Source organism: Euprymna scolopes, chromosome 17, assembly GCF_053919585.1.
Source record: "Euprymna scolopes isolate OS-2025 chromosome 17, ASM5391958v1, whole genome shotgun sequence".
Lineage (NCBI taxonomy): Eukaryota > Metazoa > Mollusca > Cephalopoda > Sepiida > Sepiolidae > Euprymna > Euprymna scolopes.
The window spans coordinates 122,014,778-122,036,940 of record NC_136498.1 but is presented as its reverse complement, the minus strand read 5'-3'; the positions used below and the strand labels follow the sequence as shown (position 1 = coordinate 122,036,940).

Below are 22,163 nucleotides of genomic sequence, written 5' to 3'. Positions count from 1 at the left end.
GTGGCCATTTGACATTGCCATAGCAAGAGATAATGTAGCTATTTACTTTGCCTCCCCACGAGGGTAGAGTTAAACACCAAGGTCGTTTTTTTTTAATGTGGAGAAAAGGAACAAAAACACAAATTGCCTTAGTCGTGAAGGATTTCTTCTCCACCAACCGACAACAAAAAATTTAAGTGTAGCATCAGAAACGATACTACACTTTGATCTTGACCCGATTGTCAAAACATTTGACCCCCTGATTTTGGTAAAACAATTTCACAACTTGTGTATGTTGTTCAATATTATAATTATCCATAATTAATTTCCAAAATATTATCTGTAAAATATCTGAAACAGAGAAAAAGATAATCATTAATTGTAAAATGATCAAGATTTTCAACCTTCAGTGACTTTTTGGACACCGTGTATATAATATATATGGGGTAGTATTGGAATATTCATTAATATTATGTGTATTCATCCTCTGTCAAAAAATGATGTTTGTATCGTGTTTGCACTAACATTAAAATAAAATACCATCTGAATCGTTGAAGTTAGAAAAGAAAAAAAATGTTAAATGTTACAAGTTAAAAAAAAAAAAAAAAAAAAAAAGCAAACAACAATTTCTATCAATCAGTACAGAAAAACAGAAAAGTCTCATTATGGAAATAGAGTAAAGGAATTTTTTTTCCGATTTCATTAAAGTTGGTGGAAGGTTATCTGATTTGCTATTCACTTTTCCTTTCCCCTAAACACTTGAAATGGTTTCATCCGGCAGTCTTTATATGTGCTAACTTTTGTGCATTGGAACGGATATATATTTATTCATATACAAATAAATACACATTCACCTTTATTATAGAGTAGAAGGTTTGGGGTTTTTTTTTTGCTTCTTTCTTTTTTTTTTTTTTTTTTTTTTTTGCAAATGTCTTATCTGAATATTCTTTCATAGTTCATCATGTTTCAAGGCGCCGATTGGCTGCGTGAATTTTCCCATAAAGAGAATCATTCCAGATGTTTTGTCGATGACAAAAAACATGAATGGATGATTCACCGTGAAAGTGACCGGCAATGACGCACTACGTCTTTTAATCGTGTGAGATGTTGCTGCAGCTGCTGTGGACCCTGATTCATTGACCTCGATAAATGCTTTATGTTTCACACGGCTCAAATATATTCTGTCCTCAGGGGAGACTATCCCAGATAGATCAGCCATTAGGGGATTGAAAACATCGGTCATCCCAAGCTCTGCAAGAATGTCGTTGAGGTCGAGGTCGGAAAGATACTTGAATTTTGGCAATGTAAGAGTGACCTTCGATAGCACATCTCTCTTAGCCACAACTTTACGAATTATCCGCGGGGTCAAAGTATCTTCCAGACTTTCGATTCCCTCGACATCGTCTGGGAGGAGTATAAACATACTTATGCGACCACCAACGTAGGGAAGCTCAATGCTCCGGAATCCTGATGCTTCATCTTCATACACGGCAAACTGACCCTCAGCGTGCATCATGTCGATGACACGTGTACGCATCTTGTTCATGTGAAACATTTTATAACCCGATTGCCCCTTATCGAAGGTGAAGCTCCAGAACCCTTGAAAATAAATGGCACTAACCAGCACTGCCACCGTGCTCGTATCAAGATCACTTGCCTTAAGCAAATGTTTCAACACGCCACCAGTCGAGTCTGAAACGTGATTATTAATATCATCGGCTATCTTTTCGCTGTTAGTGAAGTTTGACACCTCAACTTTTGAGAAATAATACTTGCTAATGTGGTTCGTATAATTGCGACTGACGTTAAAATTTTCGTTGATAAAAATGCTGTTAGCAAACCTTAGGTTGTAACGCGTGTCCAACTCTTTGAAAGTCTCCAAATATTCCTGGTAGAGCTCGTGAAAAGAGTCGTCCTCTGGCGAGATGCGGTTTAGTAACTTTTGCAGTTGTTCGGCTGTACGACCCCTGGCGCCCATCTCAATCATGGAAATACTCGTTCCGATTGTGAACGGGGAAAAGAGAATGTTGCCATTATTTGTGTTGCACAGTTTCTTGTAAAGCTTCAGAGAGAATTCCATGAGCGGTTCAGACAAATCGTATTTCAGTTGCTGTTCTCGGTTGTATTCGTTTGGGATTTCCGATGCCCACGAAGCAATCACCAGCCCAACAAAAAATGAAATGGCACACTTCATCCTGACCAGCTACAAGAACAACGCTAGAGAAAAGAAAAAAAAAAAAGAAAAACTGTTTTATTTACTGGATAAAGAAATTGGAACAACAAAAAATAAATAAATAAAAACTGTTTTTATTTAATAGATAAAGAAATTGGAACAGCAAAAATAAATAAATAAATAAAATAAGAAAAAATAAACTAATAGAACAGAACATATTTAAAAGATTAAAAGGGTTGGGAGTTATTTCCCTTGTTGCATAATATAAACTGAGTTATTTCCCTTCCATCTTTTACCATTTACATTGGTCATAAAAAAAAATAAAAAAAAAACCTAGCGTCTTTTCCTTATCTGGTGTAGCCAATTGAAATTTCTCTTATTTTTTATTTTTACATTTTTAATAAAAAAAATTCGCCGCTTCCACAGAATTGGGACGAGGTTTTGTAGTCGATGAATGGAGTTTTCAGATAAAAAAAACAATGGTTTCAATTGATTCTTTTATCAATTCTAATGTTAGAATGATAGCTTTCAAATTATGCAGTCGAAATTACCTGAATATTACTGAATTATTCAAAAAAGAAAAAACAGCTTTATTCGTGCTAGCAGGTGAAAAATTGCCGCCATCTTGTTTAAATAAAAACGGAAAATTACCTCCCTTTTGAACTCTCCTATGTCTTACGATCGTTTTCATCAAATTCTATTTTTTATTTTCTTTAATAAATAATTTCATACCTCATCGATTTTCGTAATTTTTGGATATAATCATCTGGGGAATACGTACATACCTTTGTTTTCATGTGAAATTCAGTACTACGGTTTCCGGAATTTCGTCCCAATAGTGTAAAAGCGCCAAAAATTCTCAAGATTTCCTGATAAAAGTTAATTTTAGCCTTATCAACTGCCAAGGGAGATAACTGGATCCAACTAAATGAATTTTACTCAGTTTTAGTAAGACTTTCTTTATTTTAGGCGATCTTTTGCTTTAAGCAAGTGTCAAGAATCACGGTACCAGCTCAGTCTAAATTATGAAACTAGCTCAGCCTACATTATTCCTACTGCTGATATGCAAACAAAGGATTTTTTCGTTTACATTAAACAACCAAATAAGAAATATACATGCATCACTTACAATAAACACATCACTCTATAAGTTGCTGGCTTGACATGTAGAATTCCATTAGCAGTTCAGACTATTTGTATTCCAGTTGTTATTCTCGATTGTATTTGTAATGAAAATAAAATTCATACGATTTTTTAAAATAAAGTACTAACCTTCAAATGCCATGTGTCAAAATTTGAACATAACTGGATTAATAGTTTCCAAATTATTGAAGTAAAGCTACTGTTGCCCATTTTCAAATCAATCGAACAATCTGAATGTTGTCAGGTTTATAAAACATTGTTTTCTGATGGGGGAAAATACTATTCAAGTAAAGCAATAACTTGTTAAGTGCTATTCAGACTCTGCTCTATCAGAGACAATGTGATTGTACAGACACAAATGAGGCTGAATCCGATTCGGCATTTGTTCTGGAAAACATAAAACAGCTGCACACTTGTTTTGGCCAATCGTAAATTGAAGTCATGTGATGTAGCTACTAATAACCTATCGTCAGTGGAGAAATGAATCCTCTCTCTAGGATGTAAATTTCACAGATTAATTAATGTCGTTAAATAAATATTTTGAAAACGAAAAATAAAATAATTTATAAAAAGAAATTTGCGAATAAAAAAAAAATATTTGTAAATGAAAAACTAAACAAGGAAATTTTTAACTACAAAAATTTTTTAATTTAATTGAAATTTTCCTTATTTTATTTATTTTTTTAAAATTTATTTTCATAACATTAATACTTGTAATATGAGATCTGGTAAAAAAAAAAATATTCGTAAATGAAAAACTAAACAAGGAAATTTTTAACTACAAAAAATTTTTAATTTAATTGAAATTTTCCTTATTTTATTTATTTTTTTAAAATTTATTTTCATAACATTAATACTTGTAATATGAAATCTGGTAAAAAAAAAAAAAAAATATTTGTAAATGAAAAACTAAACAAGGAAATTTTTAACTACAAAAAATTTTTAATTTAATTGAAATTTTCCTTATTTTATTTATTTTTTTAAAATTTATTTTCATAACATTAATACTTGTAATATGAGATCTGGTAAAAAAAAAAAATATTTGTAAATGAAAAACTAAACAAGGAAATTTTTAACTACAAAAAATTTTTTAATTTAATTGAAATTTTCCTTATTTTATTTATTTTTTTAAAATTTATTTTCATAACATTAATACTTGTAATATGAGATCTGGTAAAAAAAAAAAAAAAAAAAAATTAAATATAAAGACCCAACCTTTTTCCCTAATATCCAAAGGGAGTGTAATCATCAATTTTGCATGAACATTTATCAACAAGAAAGCTGTGTTCAAAATGGGTACCGCTTTGACTTTGAACAGTCAATCAAAACCAATAGAGCATTGATGATTCAAAAACGCTTGAACACAAAAAAAATGTTTTAACATCATCACTATGTGACAATGGATGAAACATGGATCCAACTCTTCATCCGAGAGGCAAACTGGCAGTCAGATGAGTGAACAATAGCAGATGAAAGCCGTCCAAAGTGACCCCAGATGCATACAAAAGCAGGCAAGGTTTTAAAAAAGAAAACCCATCAATAGTGAATATTATATATCATTATTGATGGGTTTAAACAAAAAAAATCTGTCCTCCGATACTTGACTTCTGCATTTTAAAATTTCATTCAAGCCATTATATAAAACACTTTTATAAAATCAACAGTAGGTTCTCTACAGTGCAATGTAGACAGCAATGTATTGTGGATTAAGTCACTGCTATCAGGCATGTGAAGCTAGTTCCTGGTGCACCGTGGTGGGTCCCTAACTAGAGCAGGCAATCAATCGATTTGATTGAAAAAATGGGCGATTTCATGGATTCCAATAATAAAATACGAAAGCATGAAATATTTGTTGATCCTCATTCAATCCCGGGCAACGTCGGGTCTCCCTGCTAGTAAACAAATAAAATACGATAACAGTCGTTGTAAAGATAATATTTTATTGGGAAAAATGGGAATTTTTGGTTACTTGTGTGCACGCTGTGTTTTGTTAGTGTCAGAAATTATTCATGTAAGATATTGTGAGCCAGTAAGTTGACACATTTGTCACTAGTCGCTGGGGGTTAGATATAGAGAATAAGATGGGTGGGGAAGCAATTCAAAGTGCAATTCATGTAATTTTGATATCATTGGATAACTTCATCTCCTTTGCTATATCACCTGACTTCAAGTCACAATCAACCAAAACAAATGTGCAGCCATTTATTGTGATATCATTGTGATTAATTTGTGACACAGTGCATTGTCTTGGAGAAAGAGCACCTTTTTTCATTTCTAGTGTTTTTTTTTTATGGAAATCAGTCCAGACAAGGCATGTAAAGAGCTAAAAAAAAAAAAAAAAAAAAAATGTACTTTAGGGTCAACAACTTGCCAATGATACGTGTTAGATGGAATAGATTCTGACCCTGAAAACAGCAATTCTTCCCTCTTTGTCAGAAAAATATCACTCATGGAATATGAGGACTAAAGGATAAAATGAGTTATGTGGCTGACGAAAGTAAACTGAAGATCGCAAGTTTCAAATCGGAGATGCAGAATTCTCGAGGATTTGGCATCAGTCTGAACTGACAGACATTTTATACAATGAACAAAAAATGGCAGGGAAGAATGTTCCGACGTCATCTGTCCCAATAAAAAGAAAAAAATAACCAGACAACCGCAGAGAAGAAGCAACTGTGGTATGAGAGCAGACACATTATGTCTTGGCCATTTTGCACACACGCCACCGCAACCCTGTGACCCCTCCTTGCTGTCAGTATTGTCATTAGAGAATAAATATGTCCCCAATCATCCTCGTTACTAGTTATCAAAAGTACAAGAGACTTCTTGATCCCTCGACAAAAGGAGGGTGGACCTGTAAATTCACCCTTATTTATTCGTCTGTCCGTCTGTCCGCACTTTTCTCAATAACTATGCATTGGAATTTTTTGAAATTTTGCACAAACATTAAACATGATATGAGTAAACAGAAGTAACAGAATGGATTTCCAGGAAAACTCCAGTTGCCCTCTTAGGGGTGTCTTTCAGGTTAAAATGGCTAAAATTGACACTTTTGTGCTTATTAAAAAAAAACATTGATGCATTGGATTTTCATAAAACTTTCTGAAAAGTTATACCTAACTGATTTCTATATAATTTTGTTTGTCTATAATTTGCGATAACTCTTGGGGTGCTCCAGGGGCTCTTTTAGGGCTAATAAAAATACTCCATTTTTTTTACTATTTTACCATATTTGTCCAAAATTTTCTGTGTATGTCTATTTAGCAGTTTTGCATGGTGCTGAACTCAAATTTAAATATGTTAAAGCCTTGGGGACTTTTGGGGCTAAATTGGGGGTGGGGGGGGGTGCAAATGATAGACTTAGTCATTTCTTTTTTTTCATGGTGTAGAACTCAAATTTACATATGTTAAGGCCTAAAACTGCACTGTTTGTTCATTTTCGCCAGGATTTGATGTTCTCTGGGGACTTTTGGGGCTAAATAGGAGGGGGGGGCAAATGCTGAACTTAGTCATTTTTTTTAAGCCTCGTTCACTGTGCAGTCACGGGGGACCATGTATGCTTCACTTGTTTTTGTTGACGTCTAATTGTGGCGGCATGCATAAGTGTACGGATTCAAACCATGACTTGCGATCTGGCTAGTTTTATGAATAACACAACACGAGAAGTGACTGTCTCTCTGACCATTTTGAAAAAAAAATATCAAAAAACAAAGGAAGATAACTCAACAATTCATACTAATGTTGTAATGCCTACGAATTCCCATTAATTACTTAAAGGTTAAAATCGTTCTATCCTTCTGTGTTCACATTGTTTGTCAGCTGATATTCGTGCTTGATGATGAATACCCTGGAAAAGTCACTTCTGATTAATGTTTACCCGTTTTAAAATAGGCAAACGAACTCAGCTATTTATCATAACAGAATATTTAAAAAAAACTGCTAAACATTAATCAGAAGTGACTTTTCCAGGGCATTCATTGTCAAGCACAATATAAATTTTGAGGGTTTTTATAAACAAAAAAAAAATAGTATATAATTAAGCTTTATTTTTAAATGAAAACTAATTTTTTTTTTCTCTTGCTTTCAAAGCAGTTTTATTAAAATTTTTGGAAATCTAGAAAATACATTAAAATTTGTTTGAATGTCTACTTCAGCTTTTAAAAAATTTTTTTTACGTCAAATGAAAATTACAGAAGAAATTAAATCTTTAATAATAAAAACCATTATGAGTTGGTTTACTTCATGGACCAGCAAGACATCATTGTGGACCCCCAATTTGTAATATTTTGCCCATGGACTCCCAGAAATATTCCATGGACCCCGGTCGAGAACCCCAACTCTAGACTATCAGCATCGATTGTGGTATTAACTCTTCATCTTATGATGATGACAAAATTAATAATTTAAAAGAAAATATTGTCATGAAAAATAGTAGATACGAGGAAAAATTATCTTGTGTTGACTCAAATTATGTGCCAGGTTTGAAAATTATGCAAAGAGTTGCCGATTCCTTAGTTAAAAAAGGTCTTTATGATGACTCAAGAATTACGTATTATTGAACCTGCTTGAGTTCTTCCGGAAGAATTTGAGAATTATTGTTGGATTCCCTATAGACTTGTCAATAACGAAGGTATGGATGTTACGACACAGATTCATCTAGTTTTTAACTGTTCTTTCAAACTATGCAGTATGCGAAGGGGGGGGGGCAAATGATGCTGCTTATTCAGGTATCAATTATTTATGTGCTTTTGGGAGGTATAAAAAAGACTTTTTTGCAAATCCAATTGAGGACCAATAAAGATAATTATTTTTGTTTTTTCTTGAAAGACTATCATATTGGCTTCAATGCCATTTTTTTTTTTTTTGAGTTATTTCTTAAACATCATGCAGAATGGTGCAGTTATGATGTATCATTATCGATTCTCTGCAATAATTTTTATCTGGACAATATGGTCACATCCAGTTGCAATCTTGATCCTCGCAATTCAATTCATCTGACAGTGCAGAAGAGATTAAAGGAGGCCGGTTTTGACCTTCAGTCACAACTTTAACTGTCATGACTTGCAAGAGAGGATGATCGATGATCGGTCCATTTCCTTTCCTTCTTCCTAAATTTGAAAAGGTGTTGGGATATCATTATTCTCCCTCAAAGGGAATCTGTTAAACTTACACCGACTGTGATTGACACTTACGTCTGCACTAAGTGCGGCATCCTATCTCAGATTTCAAAGGTTTATGATCCTTTATATCTGCTTCTTTCAGTTACCATTCAAAGTAAACTCCTAATTAGTGAACTTTGGAAGAACAGATTATCCTGGGATCAAGAAATCCCAGAAAATTTTTAAAACACCTGACAGAATCTTGTCAAGGAATTGAATGTTTTGTGTGAAATTGAGTTTCCTTGAAGGACATTACAGGAAACAAATCCTACAGAGTTTCTATGTTTTTGCGAAGCTTCCAAGAATACATATGGATTTTCACTGTATGCGAAGCAGGGGACTGAATGTCTTCTAATCTTTGCAAAGGTTTAAGTAGCACCTGTTAAAAAGAAGACTCTTCCTCCCCTGGAACTTATGGCAATCAATCTTGCCTTTAAGGTTATTCCCAATGTCTTGAAGGCCTTGAAGCCTGTCAACATTCAATCCTTTCGTCCCTGATGCGCAAGTGGTTTTATCTTGGGTTCTGAATGGAAAGGGAACTAAAGGGAATCCTTTTGTTAAAAACCGAATGCAGAACATAAAAAAAATGTTAGAGGAAATTAGTGGCATCTTGTTTCAATTCAAATATGTTCCTTCTTTAGAAAACCCTGTGGATCTCCTTACTAGAGGTCTCTCCTCTACCAAATTCAAACAGGTTTATGATCTATGAATATGAATGGCCCTGATTGGGTCATTCGGTCCAATATCAGTTGATTGATTGCTCCATTAACAGTGTCATGAATAAAAAAAATTGTTTCCTGATGATTCAGTCGTGGCTGGTTGCCTTTAATGCATCTACAACCAAACTCCTATCTTTACATCATCAGCGCTCTGATCCCCATCTGGCATCGATTGAAATGGATGGCTCTCGTCTAGGAGAAGCCCAGTGTTTTGACAAGCTTCTGGGTTTGTCCTTTACTCCTGATCTGAAATGGAACACGTACATCAAGTTTGTTGCCAAGGTCGCTGGAAAGATGGTGGGATCCTTCTACCGCTCCAGAAGATATCTCACTACTGATGCAATTCTCTATTTATATAAAAGCCAAGTACGTCCAAGGATGGAATACTGCTGCCATATCTGGGCAGGAGCTGCTAAAAACAGCCTATCCTGCCTTGACAGAGTACAAAATAGACTTCGTGGCTTAGTGGGGATGCCCTTTTCTCTACCCTGCAACCTTTCTCCCACAGAAGAGACGTTGCGAGCCTATCCTTGTTTTATCGTTATTTCCATGGCAGGTGCTCGTCTGAACTCCAATCTCTGGTCCCCCCCTCGCCAATCTTTCACAAAAAACACCCGTCTAGCTGAATCCACTGTGAAAAATTTCCCCCACTCTTTGTCTGTGCCTAAATCAAAACGTGGATTCCATGAACAAAGCTTCTTTCTTAGAACTGCACGCCTGTGGAACTCTGTTCCGTCTGCCTGCTTCCCACCTGACTACAACTTGGATGTGTTCAAGTCCAACGTTAACAAATTCCTAATGAACCGCCCCTTTAGGTAAACAATTCATCAAATCTCCACACTAACGTACTGTACTTGCAATAACCCTTATCCCTGAGTGGCTTCCGGGCCTTGATAAGTGGTGACCTCCGTGTAAAAAAAAGAAAAAAATTCTACACCAGACTTTTCATCAACGACAAAAGTAATCAGCGTCCTCGAGAAGGTCTCGCTGTTTGTCAACACAAGTTGAAACATCAAAAAACTGACCTCCGTGTAAAAAGCAAAATTAATGCCCCTTTCTTTTATGCAAAGGGAGGAATTCCCGTGTGAATGACAGTATCTGAACAATCTGCAAAAAAAAAGTTCCACCTAGAGTTACTGCCCTTGAACTGTTTATTAAAAATGAAGGTTTGTTACAAACTACGTGCAAGATTCAGAATTCTGATGTTGTCCCTATTTACTTGCCTACCCACGAGGACAGAGTTGGACGCAAGGTCGGGTTTTAATGTGGGGGAAAATCCAGCTCCCCAAAAAGGGGCACTCTGGATAGGAACAAAAAAATTGTCTCAGTCATGAAGGATTTCTTCTCCACTGACCGAGGACCGAAAAGGTGAAGCGTAATATCAGAACAGATACTACACTTTGATCTTGCCGCAAATTTTGTTTCTTATGAGGTCAAGCATCCTATTCTGTTAGGAAAACATCATTATTTAACAGAACTTGTGATCAAGGAAGCCGATTTGAATTGTTGACATCTCGGGACAAGTTCAACATTGGCTAAGCTGAGATTAATGGGATTTTGGATTCTTCAACGAAGATAATCTAGTAAAAACTGTTTTTCGTCATTGTATTCGTAAAAAAAAAAAATAATTCCTTGCGCTTTTAAGTTCCTGCAGGATCTCAGTTGCCAGTTCATAGAGTGAATTTTATTCGCCCTTTCCAGCAAGTGGACGTTGACTTTACCGGATTTTTTTGGATGAAGATTCAAAAATTTATTTTTTTATTTACATGCATGGGTCTGCGTGCTGTCCCCTTAGAGTTGTTGCTAGACCAGAGTACTCGGTCATTTTTGTTGGCCTTCATTAGGTTTACTAATTTATTTGGGATACCCACCCATAACGTAAAACAGAAAAAACTTATCCAGTTAGTAACTTATCTTGCCTTTGGTAACATTTATTTGTTATATATTTGTTTTGTTCTGTTTACCACTTTTTCAGTTTGTTGTCTATAGTAATAATGCACAATCATGTTAAAACATAAAAAAATATCCCCCATGACTTTACCACTAACCCTAAGTCTGGGTGGCATTACGAAAAAAAAATATTTGGGGGATTTGTGCCGTTTAGCATACACAATAAAATTAATTGCTTTAAAAAGTTAATCATGGGTCTGAAGTTTTTTTGACGAATTTAAAGAGAAATTTAGACCAACGTCTATCACTCACATTACCATTCCTTTGTAATCTTCTTGGCATGGGGGTACCTGGGAAAGAATGATTCAAACCATCAAGCGATGCTTAAAAAACGCTCCTACAAAAAAAAAAAAAAAAAAAACGGTGACGGACTATTCACTCACATCGGATAATAGAATTGATATTTTAACCCCTAACTACTTCTTACAAACAGAACCTTACTAACCCTCAAACCCACTGTTCAAATTCTGAGCCAATCCTCTTTTCCTTAGTAGAGGAAAAGAAGCGTGTTGTCAACACCCGAAGAAGGTCACAGGTTGCAGCGACCGAAACGCTGTGCTAATAAAACCCAAGATAAGAATAATAGTCCGATAAACATAACACAAGCATTCATGTCTCACCTCAAAAATTCAGAATTGTAAACAGCAGGATAGTATCTGAATTTTTTTAAATCGTAAAACATAAGTCAGTAGACAATACAACTTTAGTTACAATTAAAGAATAAACTAACAAGAATTATTCACCAAACAACTCGGACAAGACCAATCTCCAATTGCAGCGTCTTCAACGACTCCAATGCAGTCAAAATGGCCCCACTTGTTGCACGTATTGTAGCACACCATCAGAGAAGAGCCGTCATCATCAGGACAGGCTCCTTGCCCGGACCAATGTGCATCTTCCTCTCCAGAGTTTCCTGTCTTCCATCAACTGCCTCAGATCTTCAGGTTCACAGCGAATGAAATGTGCTAATAACACCCAAGATGAGAATAATAGTCCGATTAATCAACGTAACACAAGTATCCTTTTGTTTGTTAATCTAGGTGGAACTAGATTTGTCATGTTAACTTATATCATACCAGACAAAGACACATATTCTATATTAAATATGCAAATATTAAAAATCAAAGATAAAAAATGTAATGATTATAGATTCCTTTTTTTTTTCTTCCTTTGAGAGTGTGTCAGAAATTTGTACAGTGCAATAACAGACACTTTCTTTCTTTACAATTCTTACTCTACTCTTCAAATTTTTAAGGTAATTAAGAAAGCCTTTGTTGGCAATTTTTACGTGGTCTCTTCTGTATGATTGACGTTCTATTAAAAAAGCAATTCTTTTTTTTTTCTTTGAATTATTTTATTTTTATTTTGGTTTTTCCTCATAAATTTTTAGTACTTGTGTTTCTGTACTTTCACCTAACAAAATAGTGCGCATATCGTAAAAATTGAATTTAATTTTAAAATACAATAAAAAAAAATTTTTTTTCAGGTAGGTAGAAGAGCACTTTATCTTACCTTTGGTAACATTTATTTGTTGTGAATTTAGTTACGTTTTATTTTTTGCTTTGCAATAAAAATTTTGAATTATTTAAGTATTTAGTTTTCTTTGTTAAAAAAAAAAAAAAACCTCATCCAGGTACTTTATCTTGCCTTTGGTAACATTTTTTGTGAATTATCACTGGACCATCTTATTAAATGGGAATTATCATCAGTCACGAGTCACCTTATGAACGTGATTACAGCTATTGTATTTGAAAGTGAGGTTTTAATTTAGTAGAATGTTATAATCAAAAAGTTATCCCCGGTGTTAAAAATCATTAGAAAAAAATTTTTTTTGCAAATTTTTTTTTGGTAACCTGAAAGTTAAATCTGATTAATGATAATCCCTGGAAAATAATTTTAAAAAGTGAAAACAAATCATTTACAGGTAGGGTGCAAGCTCTTTCAGGTCCACCCAAAAGTATTGTGGCACTTCCTCTGCATGAGCACCCTGTTTTGTTTTGACTTTTACACCCACGTCTTTATAAAAAAAAAAGAAAAAAAAAAAGGCACATGTGCAGTTTAATATTCTTAAGATTGGCTTTCTAAAATTTCTTAACATGAAGAAAAGATTTGTTAATTAATTTTCTTGTGTATGCCTAACAGCAGAAGCCATCAAAATATTTTTTTTGTATTGGCACGTGGACTTAGGGTTAGTAGTAAGGTTACGATAGGGTATTGTTTTATGATTTAATATGATTGTTCCTATTTACAATGCCTCCCTACGGGACAGAGTTAGACACCAGGGTCTTTTTTTTTTTAACGTGGGGAAAAGGAACAAAAATAAAAACTGTCTCAGTCGTGAAGGATTTCTCTTCCACTGACAGAGAACCAGAAATTGAAGTGCAGCATCTGAAGAACAGATACTACACTTTGATGTTATCCATAGTAATAAATGCACAAACTGAAAAAGTGGTAAAAAATATATATATATATATATATATATATATATATAACAAATAAATGCTACCAAAGGCAAGATAAGTTACTATTCTACCAAGCTGAATAACATTGTGTCACTTTCAGACATGATAGAAGGCGTCTATCATTCTTAGGATTTGTACACCTAGTAGATGGTCTAGAACAAAAAAAAAAAAGAAAAAGAAAACTAGTTTTCATCAAACGGAAATGGAATAGCGTTTTTTTCTAAGGCAATAATTTTATCGTTCCAAGCTGTATTTAAAAAAAAAAAAAAAAAATTTACGATATTTTGGTTTATTAAATTGTTAATTTGCTAGAATAACTTTTTAAATTTAGTAATCAACTAAAATATGATTTTCGCTTTAATTCGATTATTTTTTTATCAGTTTGAAATAGATTAAGCAAAAAAAAAAAAAAAAAAAAATCCACTGATGCCGGCCCACTGCTACAAATTCAGAATAGTTTTGAATGAGCGAGAAAAGGTGAGAGTAAAAACACGGAGACAAAAAGTACATGAAAACCCATTTTTGGATTCTTGATAATCGTTCAAAAATAAAAAAAATAAAATAAAAATACTAATAGAAACAAATCCAATAAATAACATTAATATCAGATGGGTTTCTTTTAGTATTTTACTTAATTTTACTATTAAAAATCTGTTTCATCCAGAAAAAAAAAAAAAATTTCAACAGGGCTCTACATTGCGAGTGAAACAGTCGCATTTGCGAGTGATTTTTCCAAGTGGCAACTAGAAATAATGAAACGTTTATCTTTTGGCGATTGAATTTCTTTCACTGACAATCTTTCAAAGCTCACTACTGAGTGAAAAATATTGTTTCACCTTTTTTTTATATAAAATGAACAAAGTTAAATTATTTAAACAATAAGTCTAATAGAACAATATATGATTTTTTTTTTTTAACAAAAACTGTTTAAAAAGATATTAAGAGAAATCAGATTGTTTATACCCTCAAGTATCAACATAAAATTTGTTGTATATTTAGAATTACATTTATTTAAAAAAAAAAACACAGAAAAATCTTTATGATGTACATACTCGTCACAGAACGAAGATGTCATATTCCAAAAATCATATGGGTTTGGTTAGTAACTTTTCTATTTGGCTAGTAAATGAAAATATTTAGTTGTCAAAGGTCAACTAAAAGATGAATGTGTCCATAGAGCCCTGTTCAAAATATAACTAGTCATGTTTACATTTTTTTTAATAGACTTTGGTGTACGTGTACAAGCGGTACTCCCCCCCCCCCTCAACTATTTTTGTCTTCATTTCATTTTTTGTCAGTGACATTTAAAATTTTAAATTAACATGAAAACTCTTTGGTATACTTAACGTGTGTGCACAGTTTCTAATACAACAAATCGATCCCCCATATTGTAATCAGTTAATGAGAGCATACACACCTCTTTTACATAAAGGAGGTTTTCATTTATCAATCTATGGGCATTAATTGTCAATGTGCGCTAAAGTACCAACTAAAAACTTACCTTTTAAAAGTTGATTTATAGGGGTATTTGGGCTTGTAATCTATATTATTTTCACTGGTTGCCACGTTTGTTTTCGTGCGTGCATTCAATTTTGGGTGATGAAACTTGATGATTGCATAATAAAAAAAAAATGAAAAAAAAAACAACAACTTGAGAAAAAAAACAAACCCAAAAACAAAACAAAAAAGAAATCGAGAAAAAAGAAAAAAAAAAAAAAAGAAAAATATTTGTCTGGACCAAACTTGAAGATAATCAATAAATATGTACCTATTTTTAATGTTACAAAAATGATACAGCACTTTGAAAATAATATACAGAAAAAAAACCTAGGGGCCCTTTCCGGTACTTGTACGAGATGTCAAGATGTTAAAAAATTAAAATTAAAAAAAGTTATATTGTACGTATCTGTTATGGAATGAAGTTCAACAACAAAAAAAAAAAAATGACTTAATTTGATCAAGATTTTTTTTTTTTTTAACAGCAGAAAAACAACTTTTATGACAGTGAGCTGAAGGTAGCCATGTTTAAATTTTTAAACTACAAGGAAGGAGGCGCACAGGGAGCTAACTTAGTCTAAAGCGCCGACACCCGTCTCCCCATTTTAAATAATAGCTTCTCTAGCAGTAGGTGTATCAGAATTTTTGTAGGAATTTTTGACACCCCGACACGAAACTGCGAATAAAATATAAAAAACTCGTAATTTCTCTTTTAAAAGTGGGTTGTTTATTTTCTTTATGGATTATACTTCCAAAATAAACTATTAAAGTTGTTTTAAAAGTAATAGAAATATTTAAAAAAATTTTTTTTAAAAACTAATAAAATTAATTGAATTTTAAGAGCTCAATATTTTTCAATTTTTAAACTTTAAAAATATATCAAAATTTTTCTATTGATTCAATTTTTGCGATATTTTCAGGTCAATGTGAAATTTTATGTTCTTTCCAATAAACTGAATATAATATTTTAGACAAACGTTTTTTTTTAATTCACGCCCCCCCCCTATTTTCAAGTGTCTATTAAAAAGTAAATAATTAATTTACACACCAAAGTTTTATATATCACAAATTGAAGATAAAAGATCAATAAATAATATATTCAAAATTTAAAAAAAAAAGTGTTTTTTAGAAATTTACCTGTAAAGTCCGAAGTTCAAAACCTTTTTTTTTTTAAAAAAAAACACGTTGTTTGTTTTTGTATTTTTTTTTTTTAATGAAACCTTGGTCCTTGCTCCTTTAATTGAAAAAAAAAATTAGGGCTTGAATTACATTTTTCGAGGAGTTATATGCTTGGAAAGACAGGGTGGAATTATTCAATATTTTTCACGAAATTTCTGGCACACCGACTCTAGCAGTGTCAGATGTTGCCATTAAAAAGAAGTGATAAAAATCTGAATAATTAGACTCACTATCTTTCAAAGCTTATAACTATTTGAAAAATGTAATTGAAACCCTAATTTTTTTTTTCAATAAAAGGAGCAAAGACCAAATTTTAAAATAATAAAAGGTTTAATAGAAAAATATGCAATATTTTTTTTAAATCCGTTTTCTTTAAAAAAGATTTCAACAAATTTTAACTTACTCCATTTATAATAAATATAAATTCCAAAAAATCACTTACCTATATAAAATACTAATCAATGGGTGCTCTCATTCTTCATTTATAAGAATTTGTCCATATTTATATTTTTTATTCCATGTACTTTTTAAACAAATTTTTTAAGCAACCATTCGAAAAGACCGCAAGTTTAAAATCTAATAATATGTGGTCACAGAGCGGAGTTACCTCCCTTTCTTCCAGTTGACAAATACGGCGGCTGAAAAGCGCCATAATTAATTATTTCAAAAACGTAAAACCAACACATTAGACCAAATATATTTCCCGGTAGTAACTATATAAAGAAACAAACATTTGAAGGGCTGATATCTGTCTTATCTCCCTTTTGAATTTCTGATATGTGGTTACTGTCAACAATCAAATTAGTCAAGTATGGGTTACTGTATTTGAAAAATAATCACATTTCACTCATCAAATTTTACTTTAAAAAAAAACAAAAAAAAACGCCGACGAATTTTCCATTTTTTTTATTCTCTTAAAGAATTATATGAGTTTTGATTTAAAATATTTTATTTCTTCTTTATGCAATGAATTTTTTTTTTCAAAAATCTATAAAAAAAAACAAAAAAACATTGAATGAAATAGAAAAAATTAATGTAGGTGTCCAATTTTTATAGGACGATATTTTCAAAATGTGAGGTTTAACTTAAAAAAAAATCAACGTGTTTTTTTTAAAAAGAAGGTTTTAAACTTTTCACTTTACAGGTAAATTTGCACATAACTATTCATTTGTTTTAAATGAGATCATTTTATTTATTGATCTTTTATCTTCAATTTAGGTGAGAAAATTAATTATTTACTTTTTAATAGACATTTCCGAATGGGGGGGGGGGTTAATTAAAAAAAACAAGAAAAAACGTTTGTCTAGAATATTATTAGGTACGGGCAAAATGAATACCGATGCTCAAAATGTATAAACATTTTGACCCCTCCCTTTACTTAAAACTTCACCAAGAATCAGGAAACTAACCAATTTTAATGAAATTTTCAGTATTTATCAAATAACGATCGCGGAATATAATGAACTAATTATTTTTATTTAAATCTTAGCGGAAATGTATTTTGTTTAAACAAAAAATACCTTTACTAAAGTTATGGTTTTCAGTAGTAAATAAAAAAAGCAAGAATTTATTTTTGCTTTTTTATGTAAATAAAGCATCGTGATTTGTAACAATAAAAAATAATTTTTTTTACAGGAACATTACGAAAAAAAAGCCCGTAAAGTCCGTATTAATGAATTCGATATAACTCGAAGAAAACTGAATTTCTCAAACTACCGATATTAGCATTGAATTAAGCATTGCTTATTGAATATTTTCACACAAAAAATTATAATTGCAAAAAATATTTCTACTTTTTTTTTTTTTAAATTACAGATTTCGCATAATTTTTATATGCAAGATTTTAATAATTTCCTTGCTCGCAAGAATGTGAAACTTTCAGCGTAACATAATTTTTATGTAATCTCGAACAATAATTTAAAAAATAAAATTAATTTAAAAGCAGGAACATAAAAAATAATTAAATTAAGAAATAATAAAAATTGATACAAACGTTCAGAATAGGAATGTATGGATGCACATCTGAGAGAAAAAAGAAATCTGACAGCCTTACCTCCTTTTACTATCATGACTTCATTTTGAAACAGCGTTTCGATTGGCTGAAATTTTGGGTCTCTTTATAATCGCGTTTACAAACCTTTATTTGTTGCAGTTTTGGCGACTGGTAAATTACTTGCTTTTGGAGGGCTAATTAAGTTATTTTTGCACAAGCAAGGTGTTTTTTTTTTTTTAATTTAATTCATATCTTAGGACTTTACTAATTATCTTTGAAATAGGCCCAGAAACCTAATATTATCTTTTACAGGATTTTTTACAATGAATTTATTTAACTTCAAAATTTAGTTGAATTGGTTAGCTCGCCGTGAAAACATTTTCATAACTTTTTTTTTTCACGTGTACAAATATTTTTTTCCTTTTGGAAATTAACTTTAGTCTTTAATCTTTCAAATGCAATCAAAAAGTAGTCGGAAACCTACAAAAAAAATTATGATAAATCGGCTTTTAAAACTAGGTTCCCCTACTTTTGCCCGCCCAATTTTGCCTGTACCTAAATATTATATTTGGTTTGTTGGAAAGAGCATAAAATTTCACATTAAACCTGAAAAAAAAAAAAATCTTAAAAATTGAACCAATAGAAAAATTTTGATAGATTATTAAATTGAAAAAAATTCAACTCGTAAAATTAATTTCATTACGTAGAAAAAAATGGCTGCATGCGCGCATGCACTTTGTAAACACTTTTTTAAAAAAATAATATTTCTATTATTTTTTTAAAAACTTTAATAGTTTATTTTGGAAGTAGATTCTATAAAGAAATTAAACATCCCACTTAAAAAAAAAAAATAAATTATGAGTTTTGTATATTTTATTCGCAGTTTTGTGTTAAGAGTGTCAAAAATTCCCAAAAAATTCTGACACACATATAGCTGTTCTTCCTTCCTCATGGTCTAAAAATCGAAACATGACAACCTTTTGCTCGGTGTTATAAAAAAATAACTACTTAATCAAATTAAGTGAAAAAAATATTTTTTTTTTTGGGGGGGGGACTTTATTCCATAACGGGTACATACAATATAACTTTTTTTCAATATCTTGATTAAACTGTACAAGTACCAAAACACCAAACTGGTTCAAAAAAGGTAAATTCGCAAAATTTGGCCTAAAACCTCGAGTGGTTCCAAAATGGGTGATCGATTTACTAGAGTATTGCATTAGAAACTGAGCACACACCCCCATATGTAAATATTGACTTTTTCCATTTTTTTTTTTTTTTTTTTTTTTTGCTGACGTACACGAGTGAGGCCTGAGGCCCCCATAGCGAAATACGCATCGGCTCTGATGCTGTACGCAGCACATTTCAGGCAGCGATTATTAAATTTGCGCTTTTCGGATTATTTTGTTATGTTTTTTTTTTGTTTTTTTTTAATTTATTTATTTGAGAAAATAAAATCTACTCATGCACTTATTGACCCGTGCTAAAATAATGATATTATTTAGAGAGCCATTCTTAACATGGGAACAGGAGGGTGTTTGTTGTGTACCTATTCTGTACTTTCACCTAACAATTTAATAAAAACAGATATCGCCCCCCCCCCTCCCAAAAATATATCCAGCAGTCCAGCCCAGCACAGCACTGCTGGACTTGCACCAATTTTCCTGTTAATTACTTATAACTAATCTCCGGCAAATAAATAAATACCCTGCCAAAACAGAAAAACATATAATAGCAAAATAATCCGCAAAGTGCAAAGTTCGGTACTCCTTGGGCGTTGAGTTCCATGGCGACCAACAGAAAAATTTAATGGGTAAATGTTTACTTTAACTACAACAAAACACCGACCAATAAAATTTGTTTTGTTTTTAGGTCGCTTACAAGGAATCTGATATTCAAACCCGTCGCAAATTTACTGTTTGCATGGTATTAATCCATGAATCCTTGCACTATTTCGTGCCAACTCTCACCGCCATCGTTTATTCTTTCGTTTCTTTTCAGATTAATAATAGCTCCCTGGAACATGCTGCGTCTGCGTACAACATCGGTGCCGATCGCTATGGGGCCCTTCGGCCTCACTCGTGTACACCCTCCTTCTTTTTTTTGGTATTATTATACAAACACCGTGACAGCGTTAGGGTTAGGGTTAGGATTAGGGTTAGGGTTAGGGTTTAGGGTTAGGGTTAGGGTTAGGGGTAGGGTTAATTCGCTGTCACGGTGTTTGTATAGTTTTACCTTTTTTTTTTTGTTAATCTGAGATCCATTCGATATTAATCCGCTGAAAAAAAAAAAAAATACAGGGGGGGGGGTACCTCTCGTACACGTGAATCTAGACTTTTTTTTTATGTTCGTTTTAATTTCCTGTAATTTTATTTTGGTATTTTTTACGAGAGTACCCAGCCAGCGTAGTATAAACACCCCCAACCTCCCCATGTTAAGAACGGCTTTCGAGGTTGGCGGAGTGTTTATTCCTAAAGCCGTTCTTAACATTGAGAGGTTGGGTGTGTTTACACTACGGTGGGTACTCTCGTAAAAAAAAATATCTTTATTTTTTTATCTTGATAAATATTTGATTAATAAAATAAAATAAATAAAAATGTGTATTTATTAAATTATTTATAAAATTCCAGGAAATTAAAATGTTCATTTTAATTTCCTGGAGTTACCTTTAGTTGTACAACAACTACTCTGCCTTTTATTTTTTACGAGAGTATCCAACGTAGTGTACCCCCCACCTCCTCATGTTAAGAACGGCTTTCGGAATAAGCACCCCTCCCCAACCTCGAAAGCCGTTCTTAACATGGGGAGGTTGGGGATGTTTACAATACGTTGAGTACTCTCGTAAAAAATGCCAAAATAAAATTACAGGAAATTAAAATGGACATTTAAAAAAAAATGTCTAGGTTCACGTGTACGAGAGCTACCCCCCCCCCTAGATTTTTTAATTTTTTTTTTAATCACAGTTACATTTAAGTAAAGAAAACACAAAACACGAGATATTATCTGATAGATCCAATAATAGAGAGATGTTTTTGTTTTTTTGTTAAGCGAATATTTGTCAATAAATTTTGTGTATTTGAAAAATAGGAAGACTTTGAAATTTTCAGCTTTTTTTTTTCTTTGAAATAAAAAAAAAATATTAAAAAAAAAAAAATGACATTTACCAAAAAATCGAACAGTTCCTTTTCTTAATTAATTTCTTAGAGATTTCTTCGACTTTCTCCGCTTTTCTTAGTTGCCGTTGGTTTTAATTCGACGTTTCTTTGTGCTACTACAGAAGAATCTAGCCAATTATGACGATCGCAAAATTAATTTTTCGGTAGAAATTGACTTGGCATCATTTTTTTTTTTTTTTTTTTTTCACGTGTCTTTTAAAAAATATTATTTCGTGATGACGTAAAAAGATGGAGATTCAGAAAGAATTTTAGAATTAAAAAAATAATTTCCAGGACGAGTTATCTCCCTTTGTTCGCGGAAAATTCGCCGGACAAAGAAATTCCGGTATTATTGTCTCCCTGCAACCAACACTTAATTCACACAAAACGAAAAATGAGATTCTATTTTTTTAGGTTGTTACATGTAAACAGCCTTTAAAAGTTGTCGATAAAATAACAAGAAGGACATAAAAAAAAATATTTAAAACTTGGTACTTATGCACTTCGCTGCGCTATTTTTAAATAGTATTTTCAAGTTAAATTCAAGTTTTACAATAGCTTTTAAATTGATAGGTGAAAGTATAAACTAGTTACACAACATCCTCCTCGTCCCATGTTAAGAATGGCTTTCTGAATAATAACGTTATTATTTCAGCACGGTGCAAATAAGTGCATAAATACCTTAAACTTTAAAGTGGGGATCAGTATCAGTTCCGCATATAAATTTGAATGTAAAATAGAAACCCATTTTTTC

General features: G+C 32.3%; 1 protein-coding gene across 6 annotated transcripts; it reads right to left on the bottom strand.

Moving 5' to 3' along the window:
• Positions 1-310: 310 nt before the first annotated feature.
• LOC145296949 (iris-like) lies at positions 311-21,743 on the bottom strand. 6 transcript variants are annotated; one of them, XM_080143172.1, is made up of 4 exons: positions 21,419-21,686; positions 15,087-15,190; positions 11,376-11,460; positions 311-2,196 (listed from the first exon to the last, which is right to left on the bottom strand). In XM_080143172.1, exon 4 carries the CDS (start codon positions 2,171-2,173, stop codon positions 929-931), a length of 1,245 nt encoding a protein of 414 aa, XP_079999298.1. In that variant the 5' UTR covers positions 2,174-2,196; positions 11,376-11,460; positions 15,087-15,190; positions 21,419-21,686; the 3' UTR covers positions 311-928. The 6 variants fall into 6 exon arrangements, with proteins under 6 accessions (XP_079999298.1, XP_079999297.1, XP_079999299.1 ...); XM_080143171.1 differs by lacking the exon at positions 11,376-11,460 and having other exon boundaries at positions 21,419-21,711; XM_080143173.1 differs by lacking the exon at positions 15,087-15,190 and having other exon boundaries at positions 21,419-21,508.
• Between the last annotated feature and the right edge of the window lie 420 nt (positions 21,744-22,163).

Excerpts from the sequence above, each read along its gene's own strand:
- LOC145296949 (XM_080143169.1), bottom strand. The coding sequence starts at position 2,173 with ATGAAGTGTGCCATTTCATTTTTTGTTGGGCTGGTGATTGCTTCGTGG.